This window comes from Astyanax mexicanus, chromosome 12 (assembly GCF_023375975.1).
Source record: "Astyanax mexicanus isolate ESR-SI-001 chromosome 12, AstMex3_surface, whole genome shotgun sequence".
In the NCBI taxonomy this organism is placed as follows: Eukaryota; Metazoa; Chordata; class Actinopteri; order Characiformes; family Acestrorhamphidae; genus Astyanax; species Astyanax mexicanus.
In genome coordinates, this window is record NC_064419.1 from 4581300 (window position 1) to 4602973 (window position 21674).

General features: G+C 36.6%; 1 protein-coding gene across 2 annotated transcripts in view; it reads left to right on the plus strand.

The window, feature by feature from the left end:
• plxnb3 (plexin B3) overlaps positions 1-20445 on the plus strand; it is a 151461-nt gene extending 131016 nt beyond the window's left edge. For both annotated transcript variants that reach the window (XM_022670889.2, XM_022670890.2), the window contains 13 exons: positions 1999-2177; positions 2385-2451; positions 3319-3465; positions 5437-5596; positions 6901-7004; positions 8301-8385; positions 9738-9904; positions 10519-10679; positions 11817-11964; positions 12342-12406; positions 13642-13717; positions 14829-14903; positions 15072-20445. In XM_022670889.2, coding sequence (XP_022526610.2) covers positions 1999-2177; positions 2385-2451; positions 3319-3465; positions 5437-5596; positions 6901-7004; positions 8301-8385; positions 9738-9904; positions 10519-10679; positions 11817-11964; positions 12342-12406; positions 13642-13717; positions 14829-14903; positions 15072-15176 — 1539 coding nt within the window. In that variant the 3' untranslated portion in view covers positions 15177-20445. The remainder of the gene's footprint in view (positions 1-1998; positions 2178-2384; positions 2452-3318; positions 3466-5436; positions 5597-6900; positions 7005-8300; positions 8386-9737; positions 9905-10518; positions 10680-11816; positions 11965-12341; positions 12407-13641; positions 13718-14828; positions 14904-15071) is intronic.
• The last annotated feature ends 1229 nt before the right edge of the window (positions 20446-21674 follow it).

Sequence of the window (21674 nt, forward strand, 5' to 3'; positions counted from 1 at the left end):
AGCACAGTTTTTTTTTTTTTTTTTAACAGATATTTCCAGTTACAGCTGAATTCATGCTTTTGTTATAATTTTATTTCTAATTTTTCCCATTTTTCTCCCCAATTTACACGGCCAATTACCCAACCCACTCTTTTAGGACTCCCCCTATCACTAGTAATGCCACAACACACCAGGAGGGTGAAGACTAACACATGCTTCCTCCGATACATGTGAAGCCAGCCACCGCTTCTTTTCGAGCTGCTGCTGATGCAGCATTGCCGAGCAGCCAGCGCGCTTGGAGGAAAAACAAACGCTCTTATTTACCTTTTAAAAAGCAAATTAAATGCTTGATTAAAGGGCAGATTACTGACTCAGCTCTTGATTGGTCCAGACGCGAGACAGATCTTGAATGGGGATGGGGCTGGTGACATTATGAGCGCTGCATTGTTTAATATTGCAATATATATATAGTCGAAAAAATAACATCTCTAATAATGATGGACTGCTGGCGCTGCCACAGTGCTGCTATTGTGTACATTGACTTCTTAAAAAAAATAGTCCTCATCCTCAGTCACATGGTTTAATGCTTTTTATTGCTTTAGGGAAAGTGCTTTGTGTCGCTAGTCACTGTGTTTGCTACAACGCATTATTTAAGCTCGGCCAAAAGCATAAACAGCGGTTTTGTATTCGTGTCACTCAGAATGAAGAGCCGAGTGTGTTTGAAGTAGAGAGAGCTGGTCTTTTTTATTGGGAATAGTCTGGCTCTACCCCGTGCTCTCGCTCCCTCTCGCTCAGTTATTGATGATAAGACTGTCAAACACAACAACAAAAAAGAGACTGAAGTTCTGGCTTTGGTGATTCATCCATTTTAAATATTTATTCCCAATATTGAGGCCAGTGTTTTTATAAATGTGGTGCTTTATTTATGAAGCCGTTTTTTTTTTTTTTATGGGAGTTGCCTCAGAGAAAGTAGTAAGACTTTATATTGTAAGTCTTGCAAAATCCTTATACCTTCACAATCCTATACCATCCAAAAAACTGAGACAGACTGATCAGATGCCTGAGAAAAGGTCAACCAGAGCTCGAAATGTAGGACCCAAGCTGAAAGCATGTGTATTATACTATAATCAAACCTGTAGTATTTGAGCAGATCAGATAAAAAGATTGAAAGAGGTCATATTCTCTAATATTTGGTTGTACCGTCTTTATCTTTGATTGCTTTACGCATTCACGGCATTGTTTCAATAAGCTTCTGCAATGTCACAAGATTTATTTCAACTCAGTATTGCTGGATTCATTTTTCACCAAGATCTTGCAGCAGCATTGATGATGGTAGAGTCTGACCAACCGCTGCACAAAGCAGCACTTCTCCATCCAGCACATCCCAAAGATTCTCAATCAGGTTAAGATCTGGACTCTGTGGTGAACTCTCTCTCAATCCATGTGTGAAAATGATGATCTCATGCTCCCTGAAGCCTGAACTCTTTCACAATTCCAGACCCATGAATCCTGACATTGTCATCTTGGAATATGGCCGTGTCATCAGGGAAGAAATATAAAATCCATTGATCCAGAAAAAAAACTGATCATTTGATTATAACACAGTGGATCAACACCAGCAGATGACAGACATGTCTCTCCAAACCATCACTGATCACCATCAGTAAATTTTACATTTCATTTGTAAATTAAGGGAGCAGAGTCTGGAGGAAGAGTGGAGAGACACACTGTCCAAACTGCTTGAGGTCTAGTGTGAAGTTTCTACCAATCAGTGATGGTTTGGAGAGACATGTCATATATATATACATATACATCAGCTCACAGACTCTGAGTGCTGAGTGACATCACCAAGGACAATTGTGATCTTTCAGGTCTCCGCCAGCTGAAGGCAAGCTGCATGACCGGGATTCGAATCAGCGATCTCCTGATCATAGTGGCAGCTTTTTAGACTTTTTTTTAGAGCTTACCCACTCAGCGCCCAATGTCCGATTTCTGATCTTGTGTATGTTCTGTGTGCAGTTCATCCACACCCTGGAGGAGCAGCAGAACTTCTCGCAGCGTGACCGCGGCTACGTGGCCTCGCTCCTCACCATGGCTCTCCACGACAAGCTGGAGTACTTCACCGACGTCATGAAGACCCTGCTGGGGGATCTGGTACAGCAGTACGTGGCCAAGAACCCCAAACTGATGCTGCGCAGGTACTGCATGCACACCGTCCACTCTCGGTCTTCTCCCCTTATCATTTATCTTTGTCCTGTACAGCTTATCAGATTCTCCTTCATGCGGTAATTAGATGCGTCTAGACTGGATCAACCAGATCTTAATTAATCTACTGATTATTTGATTGATTGATTTGTATTTTTTTAATTAATGCAAGAACACTTTCTGCATGTTGATTCCTGCAGGACGGAGACAGTGGTGGAGAAGATGCTCACGAACTGGATGTCCATCTGTCTCTACTCATTCCTGAAGGTACAGCAGCAGATAACGATCAGTAGCTCATGTTGTGATCAAATTTTTATTACACATTTTATTTCACATTAAAAAAAGAGGTTTTCGGGTAGGGAGGGGGCGGTGCATACACTGTTTGGTGCACTTTCAGTTCAAGGATGCCATAAAGACAAAATAGATGTGAAACATCCAGACAATAAATAAATACATTGTGCAGTTAAAAATACTATATAGTTATTTTAGAATGTAAAAAATCTCCCTTTCCTTTATATTTGTGTTTTGAAATGTTACACTTAGCTACAAGATATGACATAGTATTTTTTAACTAGTCCATACAAAACTCTTATGTATAATTTTTTTATTTTTGTCATAATGAAAATCTGATCATAATTTTTCTCATTGTATCAATGTGTAATGATAAACGTGTAAAACTAATAGAAATGCTCCAAAAGGAATTTTAAAATTGTCTTTCTATTAAAAGTTAGGAAGGTTTTTTTCCTTTTTCTGCCAAAATATATATATATATTTTTTTAATGAAATGCCTTATTTAATGGAAACATCTAAATTAATTACTCAACTATAACAGGGTGTATTAAATGGGATTGGGACAGTTCGACAGTTCTGTCTTTAGTCATTATTAGAACAAAATAGCCAAGTAAATGATGAATTCATGTAATAAGAAAAATGTTGATTCTGATTTTGAGGTTTCACAACTAGAACATAGATAGAAACTATCTATAAAAACATAGATATTTCTGTTAAAGCAATACAACTTAAAATGAGTAATCAGGGTTATATCAAATATATCAAAATTATGTTTTTTTTGTTTTTGAATCTGATTATGTCTTGTAAGTTTCTGTATATGTGTGCCCCTGTGTGTGTGAGCAGGAGGTGGCAGGTGAGCCTCTGTATATGCTGTATAGAGCTATAAAGTATCAGGTGGATAAAGGCCCAGTGGACGCTGTGACGGGGAAAGCCAAGCGCACGCTTAACGACAGCCACCTGCTCCGAGAGGACATCGATTACTGCTCTATAGTACGTAATATCACTCTCTTATCACTGTTCTTCCAGGCTCTCCATTACTGTAACAAACTTGTATTCAATTTAAATCAGCGCATAAAAAATGATGAGTTTCTTTGATTTGACCAAAGTGAAAACCTCTGGAATATAATCAAGAGGAAGATGGATGATCACAAGCCATCAAACCACCAAACTGAACTGCTTGATTTTTTGCACCAGGAGTAAAGCAGCCTAAAGTTATCCAAAAGCAGTGTGTAAGACTGGTGGAGGAGAACATGATGCCAAGATGCATTAAAAAAATGTGATTAAAAACCACCAGGGTTATTCCACAAAATATTGATTTCTGAACTCCTAAAACTTTATGAATATGAACTTGTTTCCTTTGCATTGTTTTCTGTAAATAAAGTAGTTTATAGAATAAAACAACAATGTTCATTTTACTCCAACATAAACCTATTAATAGCAAAATCAGAGAAACTGATTCAGAAACTAAAGTGGTCTCTTATTTTTTTTCAGAGCTGTATATAATCAGACTAAAACTACCAATTTACTCTTTGGTGTTCTGTGGCACCATTGCTCAGTCTGATAATATAAGAGTAGTTGTTTTCTTTTACCCACAGCCATTACCATTACCCACTCCGCCCCCTGGTGGCTGGGACATCAGTGTTTTAGAAACTCCGGGTTAAGCTGTTCTTTGTCAGCTTCTAATGTTTCAAACCAAAACAATGAGATATCAGCAGAGCAGCGAGTTCATGTGTGTGAAATCCGAGCTTTCTCTGTCTCTGTTGCTTAGTGAAGAGAAACTGAATCTGTTGTTTTTGGCTCTTTATTATTTTGGGTTGTCAGGGTAACCGTTAAGTTAGAGGTCACTGAAACGACTTGCTGTGTATTTATTTAATCACCTGAACACTAGTTTTGTCACGAATCTTCAACAGGATTTGATTGTGTTCATTTTGGGTCAAAGTTCACACTAACGACTACAATTACAGTATTTGAGCAATGTGCTGTTATTGAGTTATGAGTTATCTTAATCCAGTATGAATATATAGTATTTGTAGCATTTACAGTCTGAAAGTAATAATTGTTTAGTGATTGTAAATACAACATATACTTGTACCTTCTATATACAACATTTACTTGTATATAATAATAATTATTTAAATACTATTCTATGCTTAGTACAGTTAGTAATATACAACCACTTTAAAATTATTAGTTTCTCTGGTTTTGCTATTTATAGGTATATGTTTAAGTAAAATGTACATTGTTGTTCTATTCTATAAACTGTTGACTAATATTTTTATATAACCCTGATTTTATTCACAGTTTTCATGCATCTTGGCATCATGTTCTCCTTCACCAGTCTTACACACTGCTTTTGGGTGACCTTCTGCCGCTCAAGCAGTTCAGCTTAGTTTGATTGGTTTGATGAGTTTGTCAGTGATCTGATTAACCCGATTACATGAATTTGAATTTGGATGATCAGATAATAAACAGGCAATAATCAGACCCAGACTTAATGCTGTAGCTTTTTTTCCGAAAGTGTTTGGACGCCATCTAAATGCAGTATTTTACCTGATTGTGTATGCATTTAAACTCATTCTTAATTCAAACGAAATGAGGCCCGCTATAGTGTGTATAGTAAAAATATAATACCACAATGATTATCATGATATGATATAATATTGTCATATTGGCAATCTGTTTATTACAGTTTAACAGTAATAAGTATGGTGTTATTGTAATGTATTGTAATCCAGTATAAATTAGTATTAATTAAATTAGTATGTGTAGTCTGACAGTAATAAATTAACAGTATGAATAAGCTGATTTATACTTAATTACTGTTAAACCAGTGTGTGTTTTGTAACTCTAATCTAGTGAATTTCTTGTAAAGTAAATTACAGAACCTCTATTAACACGAACCCAGCTCCAGCTCTGTTTCAGTGCTAGTTAACTTGAGTGCTGTCCTGTCGATGTTCTCAGACTCTGACGGTGCTGGTTAAGAGTGGAATGGAGGTCCAGCCGTGTCCGGTAAAGGTTCTGGATACAGACACCATCACCCAGGTGAAGGACAAAATTCTGGACCAGATCTACAAAGGAGCTCCGTTCTCACAGAGGCCCTCCGCTGACTCACTGGACCTCGGTACTGGAAACTATTTCTGTTGTATCTGTCTGTATAGTGATTTACGTTACTTTAAAGGAGCATTTAAACTAAGGCTCTTTCTCTTGCGCTCTCTCTCCCCACATCATCGCTAGTGTGATATCAGTCGGCACAGGCATCTGTGAGCTGTTGTATTAGAACTGGGGATCCGGCGCTTTCCTCTGAGTGTGCTGGCTGCCTAGTGATGCTGCTTTAGCAGCAGTTGGAAAAGTGGGTGGGTTAATTGGTTAAACTAATACTAGAGAGAAATGTCCCTATAAAATATATAAATATATCAAAAAATGAGGACATGGCATTAATACCTTTAAAAAAAAAAAATTTTCTTAATTTTTTTTATAATTAACCACCACCTCTTTTCGAGAGGCTGCAGCTTATGTAGCATTACCGATTAGCATCGCACGCTCGGAGGAAAGTGCAGCGATTCGGTTCCGATACATCAGCTCACAGACGCCTTGTGCTGATCGACATCAACCTTTGAAGTGATGTGGGGAGAGAGTACAAAACACTTCAATATAATTGACTAAAATAATGGATAATGTAATAAATAGAAATGCAATATAACATTTCTTGTTAGGAAAATGTAAGGACACATCCCACAAATAAGTATTCAGTAGAATATATATCACAATATTTAAAGACATTTTTTACAATAGACAGTATTATTATCATATTTTAATACGCAGACAAAATGCATCATACATTGCAGATTTTGCTATTTTACTATTAAAATATTCCTTTATGCAAAATACAGTGATTTTTATTACATTTTTGCTTCACTTCATACAATTAAACTGATTTTTTTATATTTTTTTTGTAATGAAATGTACGTTTGGGTCTCTGTTCTTTAAGGATTGATGATATCCTCGATATGCTTATTGCTGATATGATAAGAAAACATCACAATATCACAATACGCTAAAATATATATTTTTATTTAGTTCCAGCTTAGCATCATGTTAGCATCATGGTTTCAAATCGGCAGAGGTCAGCTGTGGCTGTTAGCATTGTGGCTAACCTTCTTCACCCCTGCAGATCCCAACTGCTGTCCCTGGTAGCATCTTGGCCATCTTGCTAAAACTTTAAATCGTTTGAAGTTTTATGTGTGTATATATTTAGTATTAAATTTGTGTGAGTGTGTTATATGTGTATATTTGTGAGAGCACTTACGAGAGAACTTGTGTATGAAAATTTGTGCTCACGATTATCCCTCCTGACTGCTGTGCTGTCTGTAATGTGGGTTATTCATTCCAGACTGAGTGCAGCCACTTGTGTTTTTGCTTTGGCAGAGTGGCGCTCGGGGCAGGCGGGTCACCTGACTCTATCCGATGATGATGTCACCGCCATCGTGCAGGGTCACTGGAAAAGGCTCAACACTTTGCAGCACTACAAGGTGAGGCACATCTCACCTGTGGGAGCACTAATGCTGCCTCCAAGTGCTCTTAATTTCCACTTATCATCGTGTAATTACGGGCTTTAGAATACTCGTTCGCGAGCTGTTCATTTATTATTTTTGGCAGAAAAGCATTACAGCTTTTTTTTTTTTGATATATTAAATGTGGAGTGCTCCTAGATTTCTCCCACAGGTGGAAATACATTCAGTATTGATCAGTAGGCCTGTCACGATAACTAATATTTGTGTGTGTGATATATTGTAGCAGAAATAATTGAACCCTTTCAATGGTTAACCATACATCAACCATTTCCCCCCTTTGTGGTAAATGAGTTATTCTTTTTTTCCCTTTTTTATATTAAAAACTTAAAAACTAAAATGTGCTCTATTAACCCTTGTGTGGCGTTTTCATTTTTCATCAAATGATACTAAAAAATATTTTTTCTAACTCAAACTCATTGGCATTGGCTCATTTTTTGTATATATATATCAAAACACATATATCAAAACACATTTTCGATAAACACACACTGTACACCCCCTAATAAACATTGCTTCATTTGTAAATTTGAAACTAAACAAATTTTCTACTCATATCTTGAGTTTAATTCATTTTCTTTTACATTTTACAAATAAAATAATAAAAAAAAGAGTAGCACTTTTTAAAGAAATGTAACATAAGAAAGGTAAAGGGCAAATATTAACCATGTAAGCTGTTTATATTGCTTGCAATTTAGGTGAAGCAAGCATGTGTAAAGCATTTTAATGTAAAATTGCTTCATTTTGCTGAATTAAATACAAGTAACAAAGTAAACGAGTAACAAAAATATGAACACCACACAAGGGTTAAATACAATGCATTTAGTTGTGATCGAGAGATTGCTGGTTCGAATTCCAGTCATGTAGCATGCCATCAGCTGCTGGAGCCCTGAGAGAGCACATATGGCCTTTCTCTCTTTGGGTGGGTACAGTAGATGGTGCTCTTTCCTCTCATCACTCCTAGGGCGATGTCGATGAGCACAAGGCGTCTGTGAGCTGATGTATCAGAACCTCCTGGTGTTGGGGCTTTACTAGTGTTGGGGGGAGTCCTAATGAGTCCCAGTAAATTGGGGAGAAAATGGGATAAAAAGCCCTCAGTCATTCCAGCACTGCCACCCTTTTAACTAGGTCTTGAGGGCCTTTCATGTCTTCAGTTCATAATGACACCATGATTCATTCAGCTCATTATCTGATGACGCTTTAATTTGATTGTATCTGATCTGATCTTCTCCTTCCATCTGTTTCCCGTCTCCTCAGGTGCCTGACGGAGCCACGGTGGCACTTATCCCTCGCTCGAGTTCTGGTATTTTAAGCATCAATCAGATCTACCAGACTGGAGAAAGTAAGATTCACACCCTTAATAAATTACAACATGATCAGACAGTTTAATTTAATATTTAAATAATATATACAATTAACCTGCATAGTTTGATTTTAAATTCAAGTAATATATACAGTTAAATTTCATATCTAAATAATATATATAATTCTCAAAATGCACTGTAGCATGTAATTTCTGAGACCAAACATTATGTAATAAACTTGAATCCAGTATGAATCTGCATGTTTAGTGTTTTTACATTGTGACAGTTATTATTGTGGAGTTTTTTAATCCAGTATGAATCTGCATGTGTAGTGTTTTTTACATTGCGACAGTATTATTGTGGAGTTTTTTAATCCAGTATGAATCTGAACGTGTAGTGTTTTTACACTATGACTATTATTGTGGAGTTATTTAATCCAGTATGAATCTGCAGGTTTAGTGTTTTTACATTGTGACAGTTATTATTGTGGATTTTTTTTTAATCCAGTATGAATCTACATGTTTAGTGTTTTTACATTGTGACAGTTATTATTGTGGAGTTATTTAATCCAGTATGAATCTACATGTTTAGTGTTTTTACATTGTGACAGTTATTATTGTGGAGTTATTTAATCCAGTATGAATCTACATTTTTAGTGTTTTTACATTGTGACAGTTATTATTGTGGATTTTTTTTAATCCAGTATGAATCTGCAGGTTTAGTGTTTTTACATTGTGACAGTTATTATTGTGGAGTTATTTAATCCAGTATGAATCTACATGTTTAGTGTTTTTACATTGTGACAGTTATTATTGTGGAGTTTTTTTTAATCCAGTATGAATCTGCAGTGTGTGGTCTTCCCAGTCTAATACTAATAATTGTGGCGGTATTTAATTGCAGTATGAATCTGTGTGTGTTGGTTTTATAGTCTTATTGTCGGTTATTTTATTTTATTTTATTTTATTCCACAGAGAGTTCATAATATATGTAATCCTTAATAGTAATTTTGTATGAATTTAGTATGAATTTGAGTGTGTTGTTTTTTGTTTAAAACTGTTTTTTAAAATCCAGTATAAGCAGTAACAGTTGTAGATTAATGGTAATTCAGTATGAATGTGCATGTGTATTATTTTTATAGTTTAAAAGTAAAAATAGTGGAGTGAATTTGTTTTAATATGAATCTTGATTATGATTGATCCTGCCTATGATATGCAGACGTCTCAGTCCAGCCATTGAATGAATTTGCTTATAAATCACAGTACAGAGCCTCTGGTGACACCAGCCCAGCTCCTACAGTGATTGAGTTCTATCTACTCTGGTTACTGTATTTTTGATGCAGTGCTGAGAATCAGGGGTAACAGTGGTTTGTGTTTTATTGTGGTCACCACAGAGACGCCCATGTTAGAGGGGGGAGAGGACGAGGGTCTGCGTCTGTGGCACCTCATAAAGTCCAGCGAGGAACCTGAAATCCCCAAACACAGGAAGAGCAGCATGAGAGAGAGGGAGCGTGCTAAAGCTATTCCTGAGATCTATCTCACACGCCTGCTCTCTATGAAGGTACCTCGCATGCCCAGGACAAAATATATACTGTATTTTTTTCTTTACACTATAAGAAGCACTTAAAATCCTTTAAAATTTCCCAAAAATCCTCAGTGCGCCTTATGTATGAATTCTGCAGCAGTTCTCCAGCACCAAAGATGGAGCAGTAGCAGTATTAGCATTAGCCGCTAAACGCTAGCTCTTTAGCCGTTCAGAGTTGAGTATATGAGACTGTAGTCTGCGTGTTTACCTTGTTAAAACAAGCTACATGGGCCGAATTACTACCTAATAGTGCCCTGGCTTACCGCAACACTCAGGGTTCCTCAGTGTATCGCTGTCAGGTGGCATTTACTAGCGCTAAAAGTGCTAACCGCTCAAAATATTGGAAAGCTTACTGTAAATAAAAGCGCTTTACCTATTAAAATTAACAGTTTTGAGGAGAGAAAACTGTTTACTTAGACACCATAGTATACCCTTAAATACGGTACACACACCTAACACGCACCTAAATATTCTTTATTTACTCTTTTACTTATTTTTACAATAAAATGCCACATTTATTTTTACACTGTGACACTATTCTGCTCTTAAATCTCTTAAAGTGTGTTTAAAGCATATTTTCCTGGGTTCAGGGCACGCTGCAGAAGTTTGTGGATGATGTGTTCGTGGCCATCCTGAGCACAAAGCGTCCTCCTCCCATCGCCGTCAGGTTTTTCTTTGATTTCCTCGACGACATGGCGGAGAAGCACGGCATCGATGACCCGGAGACTGTACACATATGGAAAACTAACAGGTACTGTTACCAGCGCTTTCAGTGATTTTATCCAGCAACATCTGAGATACACAAAAACTACAGAAACTTAGCAAAATTTAGCAGGAAGTACAATGTGTGCAAATGTTACACCTTGCCGTGTGTGTGCTGCAGTGAACTGCAGTGACGGATATACTCTAAATGGCCTGTTAAATCTCTGCGGTCACAAATTTGTCTATGTGTCAAATTTAATTTTCCCTATGTTTCTATTAATATCTCTGCAGTAATACAGCGCAGTTGAACAGCGTATCTTGTGAGTCACCTGTGATCTCTACACATTCAGGAAATGTTTGGATTGTATTTCTGCACTGTATTAACACAAAGATATTAATAGAAACATCAAGAAACATTGAATTTGATGCGCCGGCACGTTTGTTGACCCCAGAGGGGTAACTTGTTTGTTTGTTGTTTGTGACTAGAAGGTTTAGTTGTAACACTGACTTGTTTATTAGCTGCAAAATGTTGCTCTATTACAGACACACAGTGTGATTTAAATAAAATATCATTGCTGACATACAAAAAAATAGCATCTCCAAAATGGTAACTTTTTATAGGAAAATAAAAAAACCTTCTTCACTTTCAATTAAAATCAATGTAAAAATATTTTTCGGCTGGTCCATTTATCATGAAATACTGATACATAAAAAACAATTGACATTGTTGGTGCATGTCTTGCTGGAGCATCTGTGACCAAGACAGCAAGTCTTTGTGATGTATCAAGAGCCACGGTATCCAGGGTAATGTCAGCATACCACCGAGAAGGACCAACCACATCCAACAGGATTAACTGTGGACGCTGTAAGAGGAAGCTGTCTGAAAGGGATGTTTGGGTGTTAAACTGGATTGTATCCAAAAAACATAAAACCATGGCTGATCAAATCACGACAGAATTCGATGTGCACCTCAACTCTCCTGTTTCCACCAGAACTGTCCGACACCACAATAAATTATTTTGGTCTAAAACCAGGTGTTTCAGTTTCATTACCCAACCCCTGTACTAATATGTAATATAATGTGTTTTGTGCATAATGTAAGCTTGTCATGTGTTAAAAAGCATAGATATGAGTTATTTAGAGCTACAATCTTCATCTTCTCTCTTTCTCTGTCTCCCTCCTCCAGCTTACCTCTGCGCTTCTGGGTGAACATCCTGAAAAACCCTCAGTTTGTGTTTGATGTGCAGGTGATGGACAGCGTGGACGCCGTTCTCTCCGTCATCGCTCAGACCTTCATTGACTCCTGCACCACCTCCGAGCACAAAGTGGGCCGGGTCAGTGAGCTAATTAACCTCTGCCGCCGGGTCAGTTTTAATTAACCCCTCGACCCCCTCCTTCAGAGACCTCTCGCGATGAGGGACCATCACAGCTCAGTGAGCATGCTCAGAAGTGATTCGCCTCAGAGAGAAAAGAACATAATAGCAGTGAGAGACGCGGCGCTGGAGTGAAGGAGATGATGGAGACGGAGGATTTTATATAATAATCAGGGGTTTTAGATGTAGGTTACTGATGTGGAGATGCTCTCTGCTCGCTGCTTCTGCTTTACTGATCTGATCTTAGATGTATGAAGTGTAAAATACAGGTCTGTGTGTTCTGTTAGCTGTGAGAATGACTGGAGGTGAATCAGTTGTTTTCTCTCGCTGTTGTTTAGGATTCCCCTGTGAATAAACTGCTGTACGCCAGAGAAATCCCTCGATACAAACAGCTCGTGGAGAGGTGAGGCTTATAGGACCTTAATACACATTAACAGCCCACAAATACAACTACAAACTACAAAAGTATACAATAGACCTAACAATCAATGCTTAATTTTCCTACAAGTACAACCGTTCAACAAAGATCACTCATTTCTATGCCAAAAGTAACGTTACACCAGGGCAGCCAAAACAATAAGTACACACAAAAACTCACCAGTCAGGCAGCCTTTTATTGTGATTTCATGTTAAAGGACAGCCTTTAAAAAGGCTGTTTAATATGATATGACAAAATATCTGTCTGATGTGCAGTCCCAATTCCATGATAGTTAGCAAACTATTGAATTAAACAACATGAGCTCCGTTTTACGACTATTGTGTCTGTTGTGTTCAACTGCACTACCTCCATTCTACATTACACATACTAAAGACTGTACTTTTAAACTTTTCATTTTATTTTTTTTTATTGTATTTATATGTATCATTATATTTGATCTTTTTGTAAGTTTGTGTACTATACATACATGCTGCTGCATGTCTAGAATTTCCCCTCTGGGATCAACAAAGTATCTATCTATCTATCTATCTATCTATCTATCTATCTATCTATCTATCTCTCTATCTATCTATCCATCCATCCATCCATCCATCCATCCATCCATCCATCCATCCATCCATCCATCCATCCATCCAATGTGTAGCCCATTCAGCACAGCGTTCAGAAGGGATTAGACAGCCATGGCCCCGTCCCCGTAGTGAAAATCATGAATCTGATTGGTTAGATTGTCCTATGACTTTCAACTATGACTAATATATTCATTACTACACCCCTCTCAAAATCAGGAGAAGGGGCACGCCGACACAAGGGGGCAGAAGCTATTTTAAAAAAACAGTTTTGATTGGTTAGAACGGCTGTCAGTCAGATAAGAGTCCTGTAGCAACTAAAAACACAGACTAATGCTTTGAATTAGTTGCTGTTTTTTATTTTAGTTCATTTATTCAATATATGCTTATAGTTCACAATAACTATAATATGTATTTCCTTATTAAATATATTTGTAATGATTTATGTGCATCCATTGTCACCCCTTCTCTGAAGGGTTAGAAGGGCCTTGTTTATTTGTATGTTTGTTCACATAAACAGCTCTAACCAAATTCAGGTCTTACCACTGATTTGTTGGAGCATTATCTACATTTTATAAACAAAAACTGAATATCCTCATTGTATAAAGAGCTCATGTTTCATTTCTGCTGCAGGTACTACAGTGATATTCACAGTGCTGCGTCTGGGTGCTATCAGGAGATGAACTCCATGCTTACTGAATTATCCGGGGTAAGATTTTAAGATTTCACCTCATTAAATTAACATTATGATCATATTTTAATGGGTGGATAAAGTGGAAAGTTTATTTTTTTTGTTGCGTTGTATTACTCAGTGGAGGAAGCTAGTTCCCATTGAACACTGCAGTCACATTTTGTGACATTATATTGGACATATATATATATCCAATATATATATATATATATATATATATATATATATATATATATATATATATATATATATATATATAATGTTACTAAATAATAAAAATGAAACGTTTTTGCATTATGATTAATAACCAAATAATAAACATTGGGGTCAACATGTTAAGCTATAAATAGTGTTATAAGTGCTTTTACAGGCTGCTTATATAATAAAAGACAGATCATGACAGTCACAATCGAAACAAAGGTTGCATTGCATTATGGTTCTGTTTAGGGTTTATAAAACTAATTTCTTTGTTAATTATATGAAAGCATTGCATAGATGAAGGTGAAAAACCTATAAAGGAGTTATGAATGAGATATGAATGTTGTTTAATATGCATTATGCTGATTAACCATAACATTAAAACCATATCCTTGTTCAGCTCCAGTGATCATATAGTGTAGGGGAACTTTGTAGTTCTATAATAATTACAGATTGTAGTCCTATATATCCTGGTTCTCTGCATACTTTTATTATTACCCTAATTTCCTCCTGTTTTTAATAGTCAGAACCCCTCAAAGCAGCTATTATTATTATTATTATTATTATTATTATTATTATTATTATTAATATTATTATCATTATTTGGGTGGTGGGTCTTTGATTCTCAGCACTGCACTTATTAGCACTGATTATCATGTTGGTGTGTGTGAGGTATTAGTAGTGTGTGTTGTGCTGGTGGTACAGTGAGTGGATCAGACACTGCAGCAGTGCTGCTGGAGTTTTTAAACACTGTGTTTAATCACTTACCACAGCTGCAACACCCTGTAGATAAAATAAAGTCAGAGACAGAAGCTCTGAATCTGTTGCTGCACAGTTTATTTTTTAAGTCTTAATAATAGAACATCTAATCCTGTGTTTTTAATGATGTGTTGAATTTTTTTTTTTCTTTTTAAAACTGATGTATTTGCAGAGTTTTGCATCGGAGATGAACAGCTTGGTGGCTCTGCACGAGTTGTACAAGTACATCAACAAATATTATGATCAGGTCAGTGAGAGGGGCAGAGGTTCCGGGGGAACAGACCCTTGCATAATGAGAATGGATTCGTTTGCTGGTTGCTATAATTATGTATCCACTAAGTGCCTGTGTGTGTGTGTGTGTTCTGTGTATGTATGTGTGTGTTCTGTGTGTGCGTTGTGCGTGCTGCGAGTGCAGATCATCATGGCTCTGGAAGAAGACGCCGCGGGGCAGAAAATGCAGTTAGCGTACCGGCTACAGCAGGTCGCCGCCCTGGTGGAGAACAAAGTCACTGACCTTTGAACTCAGGAGACCCTGAACCTGTGAGAGGGTCTTTGAAGAGCTCGCCGCAGCTGAGAGAAGCTCGGCGCTGCGCGAAATCCGATCGACCGGAGAAATCCAGCCCCCAATTCCTGAAACACACTTCCACATCCCGCGCCTCTCGGGAATTCTTAACAAAAGGGAAAAAGCGGTGCAAAGGTGACGGATTGGATGTTAAAGCCTGGAGGGGGTGGGGGTGTGGTCACACGGGGTGTGGGATTAAATAGCACAAATGAGAGGGGTTTCTACTGCTATAAGCACACTGAACTGATTATTTTATTTTATTTTATTTTATTTTATTTTTTACGACTAATGTTGCGTGCTGTGCTGCGTTTGATGCGCGAATGTGTGTGTGTGTCTCTCTCTCTCTCTCTCTCTCTGTCTATCTGTCTGTCTGAGTGTATGTACATACACTATAGTTTCCTCTGTGGCTATAAATTAATTGCATTTCATTTCCAACATTCAAGCTTTGATTCAGGATGTGTACCCCAGGCCTGCTCTTAGTGTCTGTACTGAAGTAGCTGTTGCATGATTAATGACAGGTTGAGGGAATATTTTCGTGCTTTTTTCGGATGAGCGATATGGAATATTCATTGGATAGCTTTTCCCTTTTTTTTTACGTTAGCGTTTTTAAATTGCAGATGAATCCAGTCATATCTAATCACGAATAACAAGCACAAGTGCCATAACAAGTGCAAAGCAGCACAGTCATTACAGCACAAGGTGTGTGTGTGTGTGTGTATGTTTGCATGAGGGGCTGTGTGTATGTGTGTGTATGTGTGTGAGTGTGTATGTGCTCTTAATTACGCCACTTTCTGCGGTGAAAATCTGTAGATCTCATTTTTATGGTTTCCTATTTTTATCAGGTTTTATGGGTTTAATGGAATGGATGCACTAAAGGACAGTACTGAAAAGCTTGCAGTTGGGAAATTACACTGTTTTTCTGAAGTAATTATTATTATTATTACAACCCCATATCTAAAAAAAGTTAGGAAAAATGCAAATAAAATATAAAATAAGTGTTCTTTTACTTTTATAACACTGCAGACAGTATGAACCCAACCCAAAATATTTAATATTTTATCTGACCAGCTTAATTTAATAAATATATATACCAGCATTTCAGGACTGCAACACATTCTTAAAAAATAAAGTTGAGGAAAGTTGACTGAAGCATTTCTCTCTTGCTAATGTCCACATTTTGACTCTCAGTATTAGAGGTGGGCAATATGGCTCTAAAATAATATCTCGATATTTTATTGTATTTTCACAGTATGATACTCTTGCCGATATGACAAAACACTGAATTTATCACTGAAAAAATATTTAAAGAATACACTACTGCAACAAAATGAAAATTAAATTGTATTATTGCGTACGATATGATATGGCACACCCCTAACTGAGATATTAAAAAATACAAGAATTCTATCAGATTTGTAACAGAAGTCAATGATACAGAATGTCATGATACTAAAAATAATGCACTTCTCCAAACATCTCCATATATCCAGGATTAAAGTAAAATAAATGATACTGGACAGATATAATCTCTCTATATAGTCTCTAGTATATATATAATGGGAAATGAGAACAGTGTGAATTTTTCTTTTGCTAAAACCAGCACAAAAGTTGTACCCCGATGTGATAATTAGGGGTGGGAGATTTGGCACCATATTTCAGGGTATAATATCGTTCACGAGATTAAAAAATGTTGGTGATATTATTGCATACGATACAATATGGCACAATACTAATCAGGATACAGAGTAATAAAGTGTTTGATGTGTTATTTTGTCCCATTCTTCCAGGATAATACATAATCGTTGTCGTCACATCTCAGTTTACTTTTCTGCCATATAATATAAAAAATATTTCTGTAATATATGACAAATATGAAACGTCTTTGAGGTCATACTGTCTGCAAACAAATAGAAGTGAGCGAAACTTTAAATAAATACTATTTTTATTTGCATTTTTCATTCTGCACTAACTTTTTTTTTATTTGGGATTGTCTTGTTATTATTGTTTTTTTTTTATTATTTGTAATACCAAAATCAGAAAATACCCGTAATCAGAAAAAGAACCAGAAATGTAATACTTCGTAGAACTTGATGTTGTGCTCTTCTGCTGTATTTATTTGTTTATCTTCTTCTTTACCTGATAAAAATCATGTTGGCTTTTATATATGAAATGCTGCCAATTACCAATACATTAACTGAAGGACAGAAGGTTTGATACATGGTCTTGATATATGATATATGTGTGATTGCTGCTTAGACTTCAAAGACTAGATCAAATATAAATATATATATTACATGTGTACAGTGGGGTGGGGAGGGTAAAAGAAAGAGTGTGGAGCTAATGCTAAAGCTAACGTGTGTTGCCTCAGATGTAGCTAAAATGTTGCAACATAAAACTGGACGAGAAAAAAAATACGTAGGACGTGGCGTTTAGAAACGGGTGAGTGAGAGCACGTGTGATTGGTGATTGGTGACTTGTGGTCAGGGCGATGGGCGGAGCCAGTCAGCTTTGTTGCTTGGTTACAGTGATTTAAAATAATAATAATAATAATAAAAAAAGAGCAGCAGTTGTCCTGGGAACCCGTGTAGATCAGACACTGAATAGAAACTAACTTATTTGTACTGTAAATAGCGCTTATTTATACACGACTACCAAATGTGCCTTCTTTGTAACCTTTTATATCGATTACCAATTACAGTATACAGTAATCAAGCTTGACGTTAATTGCCAAATAGAGGAGAGGAGACGGAGCCACAGCTGTAGACTGTGTGAATTAGTGTGGAAAGACAAGGGCTGGCCTGAACTGATTTCTTTTCTGACCTTCATTTACACCACTGTTCTGTTTATTCTTCTGTTTTTTGATAATTATAATTTTTTACATTTTTCACTGGAAGAATATTAATCTGACCGCAGCTTCTCAGCATCTCAGGGTCACAGCTACCCTTCCTGGTGATTTCAGTATTCAGTATTCCTGTATGCTTGTGTGTACAGCCGCCTTCTGTTTAACAGGGTTTTCCACCGTTCTTCAGTTTTGAAATGTTCCGACTTCGAGTGTTCGATCTGATTTATTTTTTTTTATTATTTTATTTTTTCGTTTTTTAGATGTCCCAGGTGAGGATATTGTACATAGAAATTATTTTAGAATTAAAACAGGATTGTAATCATTTGTAAATTCTTTTTTCTTGATGTTTCTGAAGTACAGCTCGAATTAGATTTTTTTTTTTTTTACATTTTTGTTACTCTTTGCCTGTAGCACTTTGTGTTTACACTCTTGCCTTTTTCCCTTCCTTTAGAAATGGTTTAGAAAGCTAGTGTGTTTCCTGATAGTGTGAAAGGGGTGTGTGCCCTAATTCAGGCACTCGTGTTAAAGCTGAGCGACTGTAAGTGTAGGAAAGTCAATAAAAAATTTTATAAATAAAAGGTATGTACTGTTGGACGGACTTTGCAGTCTCAGATAAATAAAGGGGGCTGCTGATGACTGATAGCTTTTATTCACCTTACCATTCATATGTTTTTTCCTAAGGTATTCTGAAGAGATACGTATATACAGAACTGTGCAAAAGTCTTAGGGTCTTAGGGTGTTTTCTGACCTAAAAGTCTTAGGATCAGATTTGGAACCGTGGTTCATGTGTTTGTTATGTTGTGCTGAATTCTGTGTCTCATCTCAACATGAGTATTACAGATTCCCCTTTTATTTCTATTTATAAACAGAGCCATCAGCTGCCGGAGCCCTGAGAGAGCACAATTGGCCTTGCTCTCTCTGGGTGGGTACAGTAGATGGTGCTCTTTCTCCTCATTAGTCCTAAGGTGATGTCGATCTGCACAGGGCTGCGTCTGTGAGCTGATGTATACTGTACCCTCCTGGTGTTGGGTAATTGGCCTTGTAAATTGGGGAGGAAAAAATATTTTTAAAAATGTAAGAAATGTTGCTGAATGCATTCATTAAAAAGGCTGTTCACAAACTTTTGGATTTATAGCACAATCTTTTACTTTACTTTTTTCTTTGTAAAATTTAACTAATAAAAAATACTATGCCATAGCTTTCGTTCAGCCCACAATTTCTATTTAATTATTTGTCTAATAAATGTTTAAAAGTGTTTAACGTTAAAGAATTCTCCTGTGTCCTGAGACTTTTGCACAGTGCTGTATATTTATCCAGCATGTACTGCTGACGACTGACTGCTTTCATCCACATCAGGCTCCTCCTCCTGTGTGTGTGTTAGGGGCCTGTGTGTGTAAGTGTGTGTGTGTGAGGGGGGGGGGGGATATGATGAAGACAATGTTATTAGTGTATTTATTCAGTTCATGTGTAATTTAGAGATATCAGGGTTCGTACTAATGTCCGGATGGGGTGCGTGTGTGGAGGGGTTAAACCACAGCAGGACAATATTCTAACCCTGGAGAGATATGAGGGTTATTTTCTTTTTGTTTATTTGTTTGTTTGTTTATTTGTTTGTTAGGCTGAATTTGAATGTGTTTGGCTTCTCAGTGTAGTCTTAATTATTCTAGACTTCTGCATGCTTGATTGACTGGCTGATTTGATTGGCTTTTTTATTTTTCGGCCAGTATGCTACTGGGCGCATGGCACTTGTGCCTGTGGTTTTCCACTGGCCAGATCTGAGTGTGTGTTTCTGAATGTAACGTGTGTGTGTGTTAGCAAGCCCTTGTGTATGGCGGCGAGGCGACAGCCTGCGAAAACCTCCAGAAAAACAGACTTTTCTCAGAGAGAAAAGCGAGAGACAGAGACTGAATCCTCTTCCCGAACTGTCTGTGGAACTCGCCGTCTCGCCAAATCCTGCAGCACTGTTCCTGATGTTCCTCAGCGTTCCACCACAGTGACAGTAGACACGGTTCTGTACGGACTGTCTGAACGGTGTTCGTGGAGCCTTTGCCAATTGCCATATTTTACAGTTTTTTGTACAAGGGGAAAAAAGGTAATTTTTTTAAGGAACTGGGGTTAAAAAGAGCCTAGGCCTTCTGTTCTAGACTCCAGTTCTTTTTTTGTATTTGTACTGGGTATAGTTTGCTAACAGCTGTGTATATGTACCTGTAAATACTATGAAGAAAAAAAAAATCATTTTTTTTTTCTCTTTTTTTTTCAACTTGGTTATACATACCATAATGTCTCCATTGTGGAGAAATTGGGAGCCAAAATGTTGTAATGAGTGGAATCATGAAATTTGTATGAGAAATAAAAAAAAATAAAGTTATAATTTTAACAGTGAAACTGGATGGGTTTTTTTTTGTTTGTTTGTTTGTATTTTGTTATTTATTTATATATTTTTATGTTTTCATGTGTATTGGTCATTTCAACATGAATTAAAAAAATATGTCAATTATCAGATTTGGGAAAGAATCAATTTATGGATATTTATATTTATAGTGCTTTACATATGTAAATTTTTTTATAATTAATTTATAATTTATTTAACTATATTTTTTAACATCACAGCACACATTACATGTTTGTTCTTTCAAATATGTTCAATATATATATATATATATATATATATATATATATATATATATATATATATATATATATATATATATATATATATATATATATATATATATATATATATGACAGCTCTAAACCTTTTCTACTGTCGGGAACAGAAAGCTGAAGGAAACTTTCAACTTTTTTGGGGGGTCGTTATGATGGTGTGGATCAGTGGATAACAGCTCCAAGTGTGCAAGTGAGCTACCATGTGGGAGACCTGGGTTCAATTCCAGGTCTGGGTGAGTGGATGCTGGGCTACACCAAAAAGAGTCCTTGGGCAAGACTCCTTAACACTACACTGGGCCAACTCTGTAATAGGAATTACTTTGTAAGTTGCATTGGATACGAGTGTCAGCCATAAATAATAATAAAAAAATAACAATAATGTAAATGATGGCAAAGACACTTAGCATGGTTGACTGCTTGTCTATAGATTGTTAAAAAAGGGCTGATTAAATTCCTAATAATGACATATACTGAACATCCTGAGTGCATGATCCCAGGACAGTGTGTAAATGTGTGTTCATTCACCTGACTTTAAAATTAAAAGTGTATTTGCTGCTTCTACATGTATGTACCAAGCATTTAAACAATTCAGTGCATTAATTGCATATTTTCTATTTTGGTCAACTAGATGTCGACCAATTTCTAGAACAAAATGTTAAAATACGATTAAAATGTTATATTAAACAGTTATGAAAAAGTTGGGCATTTATGTTATGCATTGGAATTTTAAGTCATGTGCACTTTTTATCAAAATGACCAAAAAAAACCTAATATAAATAATTTAACGGATTTAAATTTGCATTCTAACTCTAATTCAAATTCTAATTCAAACTCCAGAGCTGGGTCTGGGCTCTTATGAGTTAATGCACTTTTTATTATTATTTTATTCATTTATTTATTTTTAGCTGTTCTCCCAAACATCACTTGCTCAGCGAGGGGGCCAAGCC